The sequence below is a fragment of the Chelonoidis abingdonii genome, chromosome 3 (genome assembly GCF_003597395.2).
Source record: "Chelonoidis abingdonii isolate Lonesome George chromosome 3, CheloAbing_2.0, whole genome shotgun sequence".
Classification (NCBI taxonomy): Eukaryota; Metazoa; Chordata; order Testudines; family Testudinidae; genus Chelonoidis; species Chelonoidis abingdonii.
This window is the reverse complement of record NC_133771.1, coordinates 444,209-459,304: the sequence shown is the minus strand read 5'-3', so window position 1 is coordinate 459,304 and position 15,096 is coordinate 444,209. Positions and strand designations below refer to the sequence as shown.

Here is a 15,096-nt window from a genome sequence, read left to right as displayed (position 1 = left end):
CCACACGAACCCTAATCCGAGTTATCACTTTCAAATTTAGCGCTACTCCTCTCGTCTGGGAGGAGTTCCAAAATCGATTTAAGGAGCCGTTTAACTTGATATTAATGACGACGTCATGTGAACGGGTACAGCGTTAAATCGGTATATCGGCCATTAAACCGATTTAAAGTCGCAGTGTAGACCTGGCCTAAGAGAACCAGGCAGAGGAAAAGACGGGCTAGTGAAGAAGAAATAGAGCTCAGGTTTATGGAGTTGGAAAATGAAGGTGGTCACTGAAGGTGAGAGAGCAAGAAGAGAAGAGCAGCTAGTTCTATAGGAAGAGGGGAGGAATCAATGGAGATAACACCAAATATCTTGAGTCTTGGCCACATGCTCAGGGTTTAGCTGATCACCATATATGGGGTCTGGAAGGAATTTTCCTCCAGGGCAGACTGGCAAAGACTCTGGGGGTTTTTCACCTTCCTCTGCAGCATGGGGCACGGGTCGCTTGCTGGAGGATTCTCTGACCCTTGAAGTCTTTAAACCATGATTTGAGTACTACAGTGGCTTAGACATAGGTTAGGGGTTTGTGGCAGGAGTGGATGGGTGAGATTCTGTGATCTGCGTTGTGAAGGAGGTCAGACTAGACGATCATATTGGTCCCTTCTGACCTTGAAGTCTATGACTCTATTCTCCCCACACTCAGACCCCACCCACTGAGCCCTAACCACCTTCACCTGGACCTCCTGCAGAGTTCCATTACCAGTGCACCCAGAACTCCCTAACAAGCCGCCGTCCATCCAGATCCCCCCCTGCATCCAGATCGCCCACTGAGCTGTCCGCACCTAGATTGCCCCACATAGAAGCCTCTCAACCCACACCTGGATCCCCCCATACTAAGCCCCTCCACACTTGTGTCCTGCCGTGTTGAGCCTGCCTGCCCACACCTGGCATGGAGGGGCAGCGTCCTGGGGTGTTTCTGGGGCAGGCTGGGTCCTTGCGCTTTGTCAGGGTTGGATGCAGCCTCACCACTGAGTCTGTGTCCTGGGGGGAGCTGCAGAGTGATCTCCCGCCTCTGTGCAGCCAGTGGCCGGGGCTCCCCACTGCCAGGCTGGAGCCTCCACATTTGCAGAATTTTAAAATATTATGCACAGAATGTTTATGTTTTTGGCGCAGGATGCTGTGGAGTAAGAGAGTCCCTCTTCGGGCAGGGCAGCAGAATTCTCTGCACTCTGGGTAGTGGGAAAGCTAAAGGGAGTGAAAGCCGGAGCAGCCAGAGCAGGGCGGGAGCTTGTAAAGAACAGATCTCAACAGGCCACATTGTTCGATTGTTTAATTTAGTCACAGAATGTGCAGAGTCAGCGAGCCATGCTGGAGTGGCGGGGAGACCTGCAGATAGGGGCACCCTGAAGGTGGGGAAGAGGGCACTCCTTGGAATTTGGGGAAGCCTTTGATACCATATCTCCAAAACTCTTGCCTGAGATTGTCTTGTGCAGGAACGTGGCTCAGTCGGTGCCCTGAGCCCTGACTGGAGGGTTATTAACCCAGCAGAGTCTGTGCATTTGGGGACCCAGAGATTGCAGTGAGGTCTGGGTTCATATAGAGTCTTCATTAAAGCTCTGCAAGGGATGGGGGTGATATCACATTAATGACACTAGATGGGGAGGAGCTGTGAGACAGAAATAACTTGCCCAGTGTGCAAGGAGATCCTTCAGACCATGTCTGTCTGTGAGTCATAGATCCCAAGGCCAGAAGGGACCCATTGTGATCATCTAGTCTTACCTCCTGTATAACACAGGCCAGAGACCTGCCCCATAATAATTTCCTGATTTAGAAATGACCATTGATGAAGAATCCGTCACAAACCTTGATAAATTGTGACCATGAGGTAGTGCAGTGCCTCATAGGATCCCTGCTTTCCCTGGAGGAGAGAGTAAAAAGACTGGGACTTTTCAGTTTGGAAAAGAGACGGCTAAAGAGGGATATGATAAAGGTCTATAAAATCATGACTGGTGTGGAGAAATTGAACAAGGAAGTGTTATTTACTCCTTCACATAACACAAGAACCAGGGGTCACCTAATGAAATTAATAGGCAGCAGGTTTAAAACAAACAAAAGGCAGTTTTTCTTCACACAGTGCAGAGTCAATCCGTGGAACTTGTTGGCAGGGGATGTTGTGAAGGCCAAAACTATAATGGGTTTCAAATAGATGAGTTCATGGAGGATAGGTTCATCAATGGCTAATAGCCAAGATGTCAGAGATGCAGCACCATGCTTTGGGTGTCCCTGGGCTTTGATTGCCAGAAGCTGGGACTGGATGACAAGGGATGAATCATTCAGTGACTGCCTGTTCTATTCATTCCCTCTGGGGCACCTGGCATTGGCCACTGTTGGGAGGCAGGATACTGGCTAGATGGACCTTTGGGCTGACCCAGTGTGGTGGTTCTTGTGGACTGGGTTCTCTAGTGCTGCTGCTGAGCCAGCTCAGTTAGTGGAATCTGATGGGGTCACAGCACAGGCAGATCAGCTGCAGTGAACAACATGTCGCCTTTTTGTCTGATCTTCCCTGGCGAGTGCATGGGGCTCCTCGTGGGTATACGGACATGTGTATCTGTTGTGCACATGGCATTGATGGCCAGATGCCACCACAGTCCTGTTTCACAGAAGGGTGTAATGTATGCTTTCTTCTTTGTTCCAAGCTGCACTGAGGAGGGCACTCAAGACACAAGAGGTAAAGGGCTTTCTGTCGTATTTCTTCTCCCACCCAAGGATTCCCTGTAGAGACATGCTCCGGGGTGCAGTGTGGTGGGCCTTGCCAGCAGCGGGTACTCATAGGCTTAACCCAGAAGGGTCCTGTAAGTCCTGCCTGCTCTTCCCTCACCCTGTCTCCTCCCTTGGGCCCATCCCCCCAGCCATCCTCTCACAGCTCTAGGGCTCATGCCCTCCCCTCACCCCGTCTCCTCCCTCGGCCCCATCCCCCCAGCCATCCTCTCACAGTTCTGGGGCTCATGCCCTTTTGTGTTTCAGACTTTGTGTCTCCCACACAAGGAGGCAGCTCGTCCATCATGCGCTTACCGCAGAGCTGGGCCCCACCTGGAGTGCCCCCAACACAGCAGGATGAAATGGGATGGGGGCACTGGAGGCCAAGCACCCACCTGCCGCAAGGGACCTTCCTTTAAGGTTTCCACAGGTTAATGAGGCTTTGTCAGTCTTCCAGTGTTTATATATCACCGTAATGGGTTAACCAGTCAGAATCCTCTCTGTGCCTGAGGCTCAGACCAGTCGGCAGGTGGAACATGGACCAGGCAGCATCTTTTCCCCACATTGTGCCTGAGGCATTGCTCTCCTCTCTGCCCTGTGCCTTTGGACTAACTGGCAGCTCGCCCTGCTTTGCTCCTGGGACATGGCCAGGCAGGTTTCCTTGACTCTCTTGTATGTTCATTTTTGCTGGTACTAGTGAAGCTGCCCTGCCAACAACCTCTGGACTTTCCCCAATTAGGCTCAGCCCAGACAGTGGCAGGGCTGGCTTCCCACACCCACTGGTCTGCTCTGTGCCACCACCCAGCCCTGCAGGTACTTCCTCTAGAGGTTGAAAGGGAGTGCAGCATCCATGGCCTGCCTACTCTTCAGCCTATCCATGGAGGGTGCCAGTAATGGTCAACTGGAACTGGTGGGATGGGGCTACCCAGACCTGTGGGCCCCAGAACAGCTCCTTGTGCTCCCTATTGCACTGGCTGGGCTCAACCCCGTGACCAAGTGTGCTGCTGACTGGGCTAGCACCTCAGGCCTTTCCCTCCTCTGCTGTCTGGTTCCGGGGCACAGCTGTGTCAGGTTTTTGGCCTCATCCATGTTGGGTAAATGCAGCATGCTAGAAAATGCGTTAGCCAGCAAACTGTGCTGAGCACCACTCGGCACCTGGCATGTGCAGGGCAGTTGTGTTCCATGTTGTGTTCCTGAACATGACTGCCCCATGCACATGGGTGCTCCCCACTGTTAGCTGGGCATGCGCTCCCAGGCATACTGTGTGTGTGGTGGGGCTCACTGCTGTTAGTGTGCCTGAGAGCGCACGCTTAGCTGAGACCAGAGCATTGTTCAGTTTTCTCTGGCTCACACATTTTCTTGTTTGCTGTTTGCTCTGTGTAGAAGAGACCCATAGCTCCGGTCTTTCCCATCCCTGTAGCTGAAGCATGGAAGTGTGAACTGAAGGACTGTGTGGATGATGCCCCCTGCAAGCCCTCTGTCCTTACTGCCTCTCTCCTTGGGATAAGGGTCAGCAGATTCCTGCTTCTTTGGGGAGTCCTAGATTTAAGGCCAGGAGGGAGCATGCTGAGCATTTGATCTAACCTAGCCAGGCCAGAGGATGCTGCCCACAGATTCAGTCAGTGGAGGAAGGGGGTTATTCTCTCCTATGTAGGTGTCGCACCCCTTTGCTGGTAGTCCCAGAGAACCCATTGCTTGTAGCCCAGAGAAGGCACAAAACCATGGGGTCTCCTTGCTCCCCTTGTGTCTGTGGAATGGAGGTCCCCACAGATCTGACACCTGCACCCCCCACACCCTTTACTACAGCCTCTCACTGTCATGTGGTGAAATAACTGGTTTTTAAATGAAAATGCCACCTTGGTAGAGTGCGATAAAATGAGTTTTTTAACATTGTAAAATTGACTCTGCCCTTGTGGACTCTGGCATAGATTTCCCAGGTCCCTCTGAGTTTGAGAGGAGAAAGGTTACTGAGGAAGCAGGCCAGTGGCTCTTCGTGGCCCTTGCTACCCGCTTGGTTTGGTTTTTAAAACTTCAGCCCTGCCCCTTGTCAGGAAGCTCTCTCCCTTGCTGCCTGAGGGATGGTGATACCTTCAGTAGACTATGACACGTCACCCTGGGATGAAGACAATCAAGGAGAATAAAGCAGCAGAAAGTCCCTGCCCTCAACCATACCACTAGGCACCAGCTCTCTGAGGTGATGCTAAGGAGTGGCAGGTCCCCATACCTCTTCTGTGTGATCTATCCACCCCAGCTCCATGACTGTGAAAGCAAAGGCCATAAGCCTGGATCAAACTGCCTAGTCCCAGATAGCATGGGAGCAAGTGATCCCTACCAGCAGGGGCTTCTGGGGGCAGTGGGATGTCCACAGTCCACCCCTACACTTGTCTCGTTAAGTGAGGTCCCTTTAGGAACACTGGCTAATGCCCCCTCCCTCTGCTTGCACTTGGTATAACCTGGTGTGCATGCCTCTTTGTCCCAGCAGGAGATCCTAAGCCCTTCCATCCCCTCTGCCACCTGGTGTCTCCTTCAGCATTCCCTTCCCAACACCCAGATGGGGGCAGCCGTGCCCCTGGCCCAGGAGAACAGCCTGCGCAGGTTTCACTTCTTTGTGCTCTGGATCCTGCATCTTGTGTCTCTTGCAGCCATTTCTGAAACTCCATCCTGGGAGTGAACGAGGCCTTTGCTGTTCCCTCTTTAACCACCAGCCCCATTTCTCTGTCAAACTGTTCTACCTAGTGCAGGTGGTCTGGCAGCCCCAACCAGTGCCATGGAGCTGCAAAGATGGAGGGCTAATTCTCCCACTACAAGGCCCTGTAGAGCAGTGGGACTATTAGGGGAAGGGGGGCCATGGGTGAATCACCTTCCCCAATAGGGACTCCTGGTACAAATCTGGCAGCAGCTTCCAGTAGGGATATCCTGTGCAAGGGAATAGGATGGGATAGCAAGTGCTATGCTAGCTAGGAATCACCAGCACCCTTTGATCTGGCAAATAACACAGAACAGCAGAGAGTGGGCTGCCAGCTTCTTGTGCATGCATGTGAGTGACCGTGCATGCAACAGGGGGTGGGGGGTAAGAGAGATCCCCTCTCTATATGTGACTCAGCCAGGAACAGCATTGTCACTGGGCTCCAGCCATCAACAGAGACCCCCAGGCAGCAGTCCTGGTCACTGCCCATGTTGTGTGGAGAGAAGCAGAGAGGCCATCTCCTTGGTGGGCATGGACAGATGATGGAGGGCCTGCTCCCCAAGGGGAGAAGTATACTGTCTCTGGAACTGCCCTGCCCCCAGGAACAGGTCTGTGCCGAAGGTGGCTGGTGGGAGCATGAGGCTCCCTAGCTCCTGGGGCAGGGGAGGTCTTTCTTCTTTCAGGAGCCAGCAACTGGGGAGCTGAAGAAAAACCCAGGAGCAGAGCCAATGGGACTCTCATCCCTCAGCTCCAACACAACCCCTGCTGTCCCCCATTTTGCCATAGTTACTGCCCTGCATCAAAATCTGTCTCCTCTGTTCCCCCTTCTCAGCCCTCCAGCAGCATCCCAGCCTGTGCTAGTGGGTCTGTCCCTCAGCCTTAGCAGCTGGCTCTCAAGCCCTGTACACACACAGGAGTAGCCACCACAGTGACCCTTCTGCCCTTGAGCCAGAGACTTTTATTGAAAAGATCCTGCTGCAGGGAGTCACTTGCCCTGCCCCTGGTATTCCCATGGCAGGAGCTGAGCAGCACCTGGAGGGAAGAGTCTGAAATTGCTTTGCTTGAAGATTAAGTTCCTGGAAGACGCTGGATCCTGTGATTCTCATCAATCCTGGGGCTGCACAGACAGCATCCTGCCCCGGGGGAGCAGGCTACAAACCTGTCATTCCTCCAGTGGAGGCCCGTTCTTTTCTCTTCTGATGGAGGAAGGTACATGTGGGGGAGAGGGGCTGGGGTTAGCTTGGCCTCCGCCATTTGGCTAGGAGCAATGCTGGTTCCAAATGACAGAAATTCAGTCCACGGTGATGCCACATAGACCCTGGGGTTTGGGTGCTAACAGGTGTTCAGCTTTAATCACTCCTGGGTACTCCTCTGCCATGAATCCCTCCCTGGCTGATGGGCAGTGAGCAGTGCAGACACTCTGCTGGACAAACTGTTTTGTCCATATAGTACAAGAACTTGGTGGCTTTCATTGGTGTTTCTGAGTTGCTTGGGTCAGCTCCTTTCCAGGAGAAGGTCCTAGGGGAATAAGCACCACACTCCCATGGGAACCTGGGCCAGGGGATGCTGCCCGCTTTGGGGGGAAGGAGTAACAGCTGCAGCCACTGAGCCGTGGGGGACTATAACCCCACTGGACTGGAAGTGTCTCCCCTATGTGACACTGGGGCACAGGCAAGGATTCAAGCTATAAAGACCTGCTAAGCCTGGGTTTGTGAGCACTCGGGTGGGGTTGTGACATAATGGACACTATAGAACTTAGAATCCTGCCCACTAGGCCCCTGTTGGCAGATGTATTTAACCCCTGGATCCCAGATGGCCTGCTACCCACCCCAGGAGTGCATTGCTGGAAACTGCCATGGCAGTGTCCGAGGCAGTCATTGGAGGGCACAGGAAGCTGCAAAAGGTTGCCATGCCAGCCATGGGTAGGGAGGGAGAATTCTGCCCAGGTTCAGGGCTGATGATGTGACGAGGGTGGGCTGGAGTAGCACATTTCCTAGGGGGAATGGCTCCCTGCACAGACTCTTGACACCACTGCCTCCTCCATAGAGCAGGTGCTGTGTCTGGGAAGCCCTGGGATAGCCTCTCTCCAGCAGCAATATCTCCCTATGGCTGGAGACCAATCCCTTCTAGGCCATGCACTGGCGTGTAAAGGAACTATCCCCTCACACAAGCCATAGAGACCCAACATAAAACTATACTGCGATTGGGGCAGGGCCTGCTGTGAGGCCTTCAATGCCAGGCTTAAAAACAGGCAAGAGCAGTAGGATAGAGCTGGGGCAGGCCCTATGGCGAGGCCTTGGCAGAGAGGGGGCTCAGGCAGAACCCTGAGCTGAGGCCTCTGCCTGATGGGCAGAGGCATATGGGCCACAGACAGTTTGCATTGTGGCCTTTGCCCCCAGCGGCATGGAGATTCAGCATGATATTCTTTCCCCCACCACAGACATTACTCTGTGGCCTGGGGATGTTTCCCAGTGGTCCAGACTGTGGCTCCATGTGGCCTGCACCAGGGCTGCTGGAACAGAGCTTCAGCATGCTGGAAGCCTCCGCAGGAGCCAGAGGAGGAGAGGACTCAGAGCTGCATATGGTAGATTTCCCTCCCACACCCAGAGCTGAACCATGACCTGGAGACCTCCCAGGCAATGCCGTTAGCAGGGGATATATTTTTATGGGCACTGAGTACATCCCTGCTACCCTGCGAACTGGGCAGGCGTGAGATGTGATAGCGAGAACTCTCCCCTGCATCCCGCTGTCTCTGCAGCAAGGCCCTGCTTCGCTGTTTGTCGGGCACAGCATGAGGCAGTGTTGGCACTTCCTGGTCTGAGGGCCTCACCTCCCTGGGGTGGCCTCACTCACACTAAGGGAAGGGATGGAAGCTCATTGAACTGCCAGCAGCTGAAGTCAGCTCAGTGACCCAGGCAACTTCCTGCCTCCTTGAGCTGGGATTCCATCTCTGGTCACATCTGCAGGGCGCATGAGGCCGTCCTCCAATTCAGACTCCAAACTTTGGGGAATGCTGAGGAAACCTCTCCAGCTCCGATCAGTTCTCTTGCCAGCCCTTCCTGAGCTAGCACCTGCTTCACCTCTGTGAACCCCACAGTCTGGGCTTGCAGGATTAGGGGACTGGAAAGTGGGCACTTCTCTGGGACTGTAAACAAACAGAAAATCCTTCTGAGTCTCCAGGCATGCTGGATGAGAGTTAGATTCCTCCTAGGTAACTGGAGCTATGTCTGCACCCTGGCTTAGGTCTGGCCATACCTAGGGCTGTAACAGCATAAACATGAGGACACACTGCCATTTACCTAACAGTTGCTGGGTGACAGGGCCATGAGATCCCACTTCCACGACATTATTCCTGCATCAGCAGGAGGCTCCCCCATCCCTTGAAATCTGAATATTGCTGTTTGTTCTTTTGGTGCTGTTCCAGGCCCCCGATGGACTCCTGAGTGGCCCGTGGGTGGTTATATGATGGGTGTGAGGCTGAGTTCTGCATGCATCATCCAAACGGTCTCCATGCAGATCCCCTTGAGGGGAGAAGGCCTTGGAAGAAGCATAATTTCTGATAAACAATTCTTTGCATTCTGAGGGCTGCAGGCTGGCAGCCTGCTGTTGTCCTTTTATCCCATGATCTTCCTCGGGTCTGGCAGCATTCCCAAATCCAGAACTGGACTGTACTCACACCTCAATGATATTGACAGACAGAGACTTTTTCTACAAGAGAAAAATCAGTATTAAGACCAGATTCCCTCTGGGTTCAGCACGCTCTGCACCACAGGGATCCACTGTGCTGAGCTCTTTTGGAGATCTGGTCCCAGTTGTGGGTACTGAGCCCTTCTGAGCATTCCACTGATGTGCCAAGTGAAGGGTGTGCTCCCCTCTCCCATGGTCCAGTGACAGCATCCTCCCCCGGGGCCAAGCAGTGGTGGTGCACCCCAGCTGCGGGTGGAGCAGCAGTGCACACCCCACCTTCCATGGCCAGGTGCTGTGCTCTGGCTTTAGCCTCTGCTTGAGGTTTCTTTATAAAACTTGAGATTCAATAGAGACTAAAGCACTTCCTGGTGAACTGACTCCCTGCAAGAAATGCAGATAAACATCATTGCACGCCCTCCCCCACCCAACTCACTGCCACCATTCCCTTCTGCCCCTGACTGGCACTGCCCCCTTCCCTCCCCAATAAACCCAACCCACTGGCACTGCCTCCCTCCCCGTGCCCCTAAGAAACCCAACTGACCAATACAGAGAAAATAACAGTAGGAAAAAAAAAACCCAATCCCTCCCCAAACGGAGATTTTGCCCCAAAATGAGAGATGAGCCAGCCACCCCAGTCTCTAGGGACTGGGCGATTTCTGGGAGTTTCAAGTGGAAGATGCTCAGATACGCGGTGATGGGCAGCCGTATGAAACCCTGAGATAAGCAGATGACAACTACTTGTAACACATGGGGATGAAGTTATTTCCAGGCTATTAGTAACCAGGGAGAATATTAAACAGCATCTATTAGGGATAAACATTTTAAAATCAGCAGGCTGTGAGAACTGTCACCAAAGAGTAAAAAAGAGTTGGCTGAGGATCTCTGGCTGCTGCTGTTCATTGTTAATAACTCTTGGACCACTAGAGAAATGCCAAATGACTGGAAGAGCCCTAGTGTTGCACCAATATTCAAAAAAAGCAAGCAGGATCGTGTGAATAGGTCAGTCAACCTGATATCCATTAGTCTCTTGGGATTGATAAGCTGATATGGGATCGTACGAACTGTGTCATACACGAGGTCTGACTAGATGATCACAAGTGGTCCCTTCTGGCCTTGTACTCAAAGAAGAATGAGTATCTGAGGGAGCAGGCAGCGTGTTTGTGGCTGGAGGTGGCGATTATCACCCCCTAGAATCACAGAATATCAGGGTTGGAAGGGACCTCAGGAGGTATCTAGTCCAACCCTCTGTTCAAAGCAGGACCAACCCCAACTAAATGATCCCAGCCAGGGCTTTGTCAAGCCTGACCTTAAAAACCTCTAAGGAAGGAGATTCCACCACCTCCCTAGGTAACCCATTCCAGTGCTTCACCGTCCTCCTAGTGAAATAGTGTTTCCTGATATCCAACCTAGACCTCCCCCACAGCAACTTGAGACCATTACTCCTTGTTCTGTCATCTACTATCAAGGGCGGTGACAGCTTTTTTTGCTGCCGCAAGCAGTGAAGCAGGGGGAAGAAAAAAAAAAAAAAGATAAAGCCCATCAGCGGCACTTCAGTGGCTGGTCCTTCGCTCCCTCTCTTCCTCTTCAATGGCAGCTCAAAAAGGAAGGGAAGAACTGAGGGACTCGCTGCTGAATTGCTGCCGAAGACCTGAATGTGCCGCCCCTTTGTATTGGCCGCCCCAAGCATCTGCTTCCTTCACTGGTGCCTGGAGCAGGCCCTGTCTGCTACCATTGAAAACAGTCTAGAGTGCCATGGAGGTAGGGGCTCCCTTCCACTGGCTGCTGCCCATGACTACACTAAGAAACAGTCCCTGCCCCAAACTGCTTCTTGTCTTAAGAAATCTGAGGTCTCTTACCACATGACCACCCCCAGTGCCTCATACATCCAGTCCCCATACCCCAGTGCCTTGCTCACCAGATCCCATCCCCCATCCCCACCCCCAGTGCTTCATACACACACCCCATCCCCCAGTGCTTCACACACACACACACACACACACACACATCCCATCCCCACCCCCAGTGCTTCATACACACATCCCATCCCCCAGTGCCTCACACACACACACCCCATCCCCACCCCCAGTGCTTCATACACACACCCCATCCCCCAGTGCCTCACACACCCAGTCCCCACCCCCCAGTGCCTCACACATCCAGGCCCTACCCCTAGTAACCTGCTCCCCCCGTTACCTTACTGTACAGTAGCCCCCCCGTGGGTCGCTCCAGCGTGCTGTGCTCTGAGGACGGCTTGGTCTTTTCCTTGTTGTTGTTGGAGTCATTGTCCTTGATAATGTCATACTGTCTGCAGAAGAGCGCGATCACTGCTGCAGGGAGAGACAGCCATGGTTTGAGGGGGTGTCCCCAACACTGTGCTCAAACCACCCCCTGCCCACAACACCAACCCAAATACCACTTTCTTCCAACACCGCCATCCCCCAACACCGTGCCCTTCCTGCAACTCACTGTCTCCAACCCCCCACCCCAGAAGTACCCCGACACTATCCCCCCCAACACCACCCCTCCTCACAACTCCCCTTCCCCACAACACCCCAAGCAGCCCACCTTTCCTCACAACACCTCTTCCCTACATCTTCCCCAACACCACCCCCACCCCAAAACACCCCCCAACACAAACCCCTGCCCACATCACCCTAAATACCACCTTCTTCCAACACCGCCATCCCCCAACACTGCCCTTCCTGCAACTCACTGTCTCCAACACCACCCCCCTGGAAGTACCCTGTCTCCATCCCCCGAACACTACCCCTTCCCACAACTCCCCCATCACCACCCCTCCTCACAGCTCCTCTTCCCCACAATGCCCCATCTTTCTCTACAACACCTCTTCCCTGTATCTCCCCCAACACCACCCCCACCCCACAACACCCATTTCCCACATCTCCTCCAACACCACCCTTTCCACATCTCCCACATTGCCCCAAATACCACCTTCTTCCAACAATGCCACCACCCTTCCCCACATCTCCCAACACCCCCCCACCCCACAACACCATACCTCCCTGCAACACCACCAGCACCCCACCTTTCCCCACAACACCTCTTCCCCGCAACACCCCCAACTCCACTCCCTGCCCACAACACCATCCCAAATACCACCTTCTTCCAACAACACCATCCCCCAACACCATGCCCTTCCTGCAACTCACTGTCTCCAACACCACGCCCCTGGAAGTACCCCAACACTGCCCCTTCCCCAGAACTTCCCCAACACCATACCCCTTCCCACAACTCCCCCCTAAAGCATTTTTCAGAAAGGCAGCATGGCTTGATTTTAAGACATCAAGAGATGAGACTCCACCACTTCCTTGAGAGTTTGTCCCAGCGATTCATCGCCCTCACTGTTAAACATTTGTGCTTAATTTCTCCTTTGAATTTGTCTGGCTTCATTGGTTCTTATTTGCCTTTTACTGGTAGACCAAAGAGCCCATTAGTACTGGGGGTTTGCTCCCTACCCAGGTAATTAGACAATTAACCTTGTAATCTTCTTTTTCATAACTAAACAGATTGGGCCCTTTAAGTCTCTCACTCATTTTCTCCAGCCTTTGAATAATTTGGTGGCTATTTTCTGCACGTTCTCCGATTTTTCAACATCCTGTTTAAAATGTGAACACCCGGACTGGCTGCAGTATCCAGTATCAGTCTCATCAACACCATGTGCAGAGGAAAGAGAAAAAAAAAATCGCAACAAAATCTCATTTAATCAAAAAATCTAAAATTGTAGAAAGAAACACATTGTTCACAAAGGTTTGGTTTCCCTTCATAAAGCCTCTGCCATCAAAAACCTATTTTGATTAAGACTTTTGCCTAGCTCTAGTGCAGCCCCCTACCCTGCCCCCATTAGACCTCACACCCCTGAAAATGCCAATTGCCATTAAGACAGGGTGTGCTTCTAATAGCTCTGCAATAGCTCCACAGGAAGTAATGGGCTGGCTGCAGAAATTACTGGGCAGGTTCTCTATCTTGTGTTATGCAGGTCAGACTAGGCCAGTGGTCCCCAACCTTGTTCATCTGGTGGGTGCCAGGCAATGAGTCAAGGAGGACTGTGGCGGCGGACGAGCATCTGCCAAAATTCTGCCAAGTGGCAACATCATTAGGCGTCACTGCCGAAATACCGCTGAAAATCAGCGGCATTTGGATGATCCAGCTTGTCAGCAGCATTTTGGCGGATGCTCGTCTGCTGGCCAGCACATGGGCACACTGAGACGCCCTGGCAGGTGCCATGGCACCCATGGGCACCATGTTTGGGACCCCTGGACTGGATGCTCATGAGAGTCCCTTCTGGCCTTGGAATCTGGGAATCTCATGTTGCCTGTATAGGCTGCCCCAAAGAGCCCTCTCCCTCTTAACCTCTAAGCCCACCCAAGCCCTGGTTCTGAGCTCTGGTGTCCAGCCGGAATCTCTCCTGCTGCTGCACTGGCCACACTGCATTGTTAGCATTGCTCCAGCCCCAAGCATGTGTCTGCGTACTCGGGCTGCGAGGCTCGCGCCCAGCTGCAGTGTACACCAGTGGTGGGCAAACTTTTTGGTCCGAGGGCCACATCGAGGTTGCACAACTGTCTGGAGGGCTGGGTAAGGAAGGCTGTGCCTCCCCAAACAGCCTGGCTCCTGCCCCCTACCCACCCCCTCCCACTTTCCACCCTCAGAACCCCCCACCCATCCAATCCCCCCTGCTCGTTGTCCCCTGACCGCCCCTTCCTGGGACCCCCACCCGCTCTCCAACTCCTCTGTTCTCTGTCACTTGACTGCCCTGACCCCTATCCACACACCTCCACCCCCTGACAGCCCCCCCGGGACTCCCGCCCTCTATCCAACTGCCCTCTGCTCCTTGTCCCCTGATCACTCCCTCCAGGACCCCCCACCCATAACTCCCCCAGGATCCCACCCCTTATCCAACGCGTCCCGCTCCTGTCCCCTGACTGCCCTTCCAACCCCTATCCACTTCCCCGCCCCTGACAGGCCCCCGGGACTCCTACTTCCCGCCCCCTCAGAACCTCACCCACCCAACCCCCCCTGCCCTTGTCCCTGACCGTCCCTCCCTGTCCCAACGCTCCTCCAAACCCTATACACAATCCCTGCCCCCAACAGGCCCCCTGGGACTTCCACTCCCAACCCTCCCTGTTCCCCATCCCCTGATTGCCCCCCTAGAACCTCTGCCTCATCCAACCACCCCCTTTTCCCTGACTGCCCCCCAGGACCTCCCGCCCCCTTACCAGTAGCAGGAGCTCACAACTGTGACACCTGGCCCGAGCCAGGTGTGCTGCCCAGGCTGCCCAGCGATACTGGTGGGACAGAGCGCGGCCCGTGTGGTTGCGGGTGAGGGGGGACAGCGGAGGAGGGACCAGGGACTAGGCTCCCCGACTGGGAGCTCAGGGGCCGGGCAGGATGCTCCCGCAGGCCGGATGTGGCCCACAGGCCGTAGCTTGCCCACATCTGGTGTACACAGACCCACACTGTTCATGTAACTCTCTTCTGAACCCTTTCCAACTGGCCGTAATCTTTTTTGAAGGGTAGGCCCAGAACTGGACACAGTATCTAGCAGTGGTCCCACTAATGCAAAGCGAAGAGGAAATAACACCACCTTACTCTTGCTTATACATCCAAGGATCAGCAGAGTCCTCTTAGCTACAGCACCACGCAGGGAACTCAGGTTCAGTTGGTTATCTGTGATCAGGGTCAATTGACTTTCACGAAGTCCAGCCCTCTGCGCTGTGACACGACCAAGTGAACCTAGACTGTCCCTGACAGGGGTTTGTTCAACCTGTTCCTAAAAGTCTCCCGTGATGGGGATTCCACAATCTCCCCTGGAAGCCTGTTCCAAAGCTTAACTATCCTCTGAGTTAGGAAGTTTTTTCTAAAACCTAATCTAAATCGCCCTTGCTGCAGATTAAGTTCATTATTCTTGTCCCACCTTCAGGTTTCAAGTGTGAGCTTGAAAGTTAGTCTCTCTTACCAACAGACAT

General features: G+C 53.5%; 2 protein-coding genes across 5 annotated transcripts in view; one reads left to right on the top strand and one right to left on the bottom strand.

The window, feature by feature from the left end:
• LOC116821789 (low density lipoprotein receptor adapter protein 1-like) overlaps positions 1–4,637 on the top strand; it is a 26,059-nt gene extending 21,422 nt beyond the window's left edge. The window contains exons 8-9 of the mRNA XM_075063530.1: positions 2,679–2,710; positions 3,007–4,637. Of these exons, the coding sequence (XP_074919631.1) occupies positions 2,679–2,710; positions 3,007–3,158 (184 nt within the window). The 3' untranslated portion in view covers positions 3,159–4,637. The remainder of the gene's footprint in view (positions 1–2,678; positions 2,711–3,006) is intronic.
• A 1,731-nt stretch (positions 4,638–6,368) lies between these two features.
• Positions 6,369–15,096, bottom strand: part of FNDC4 (fibronectin type III domain containing 4) — a 36,049-nt gene continuing 27,321 nt past the window's right edge. For 2 of the 4 annotated variants that reach the window (XM_075063509.1, XM_032775200.2), the window contains 2 exons: positions 11,306–11,439; positions 6,369–9,133 (listed from right to left, as the gene is read on the bottom strand). In XM_075063509.1, the coding sequence (XP_074919610.1) occupies positions 9,098–9,133; positions 11,306–11,439 (170 nt within the window). In that variant the 3' untranslated portion in view covers positions 6,369–9,097. The remainder of the gene's footprint in view (positions 9,134–11,305; positions 11,440–15,096) is intronic. The other 2 variants (XR_004373009.2, XR_004373010.2) reach the window with 2 other exon arrangements.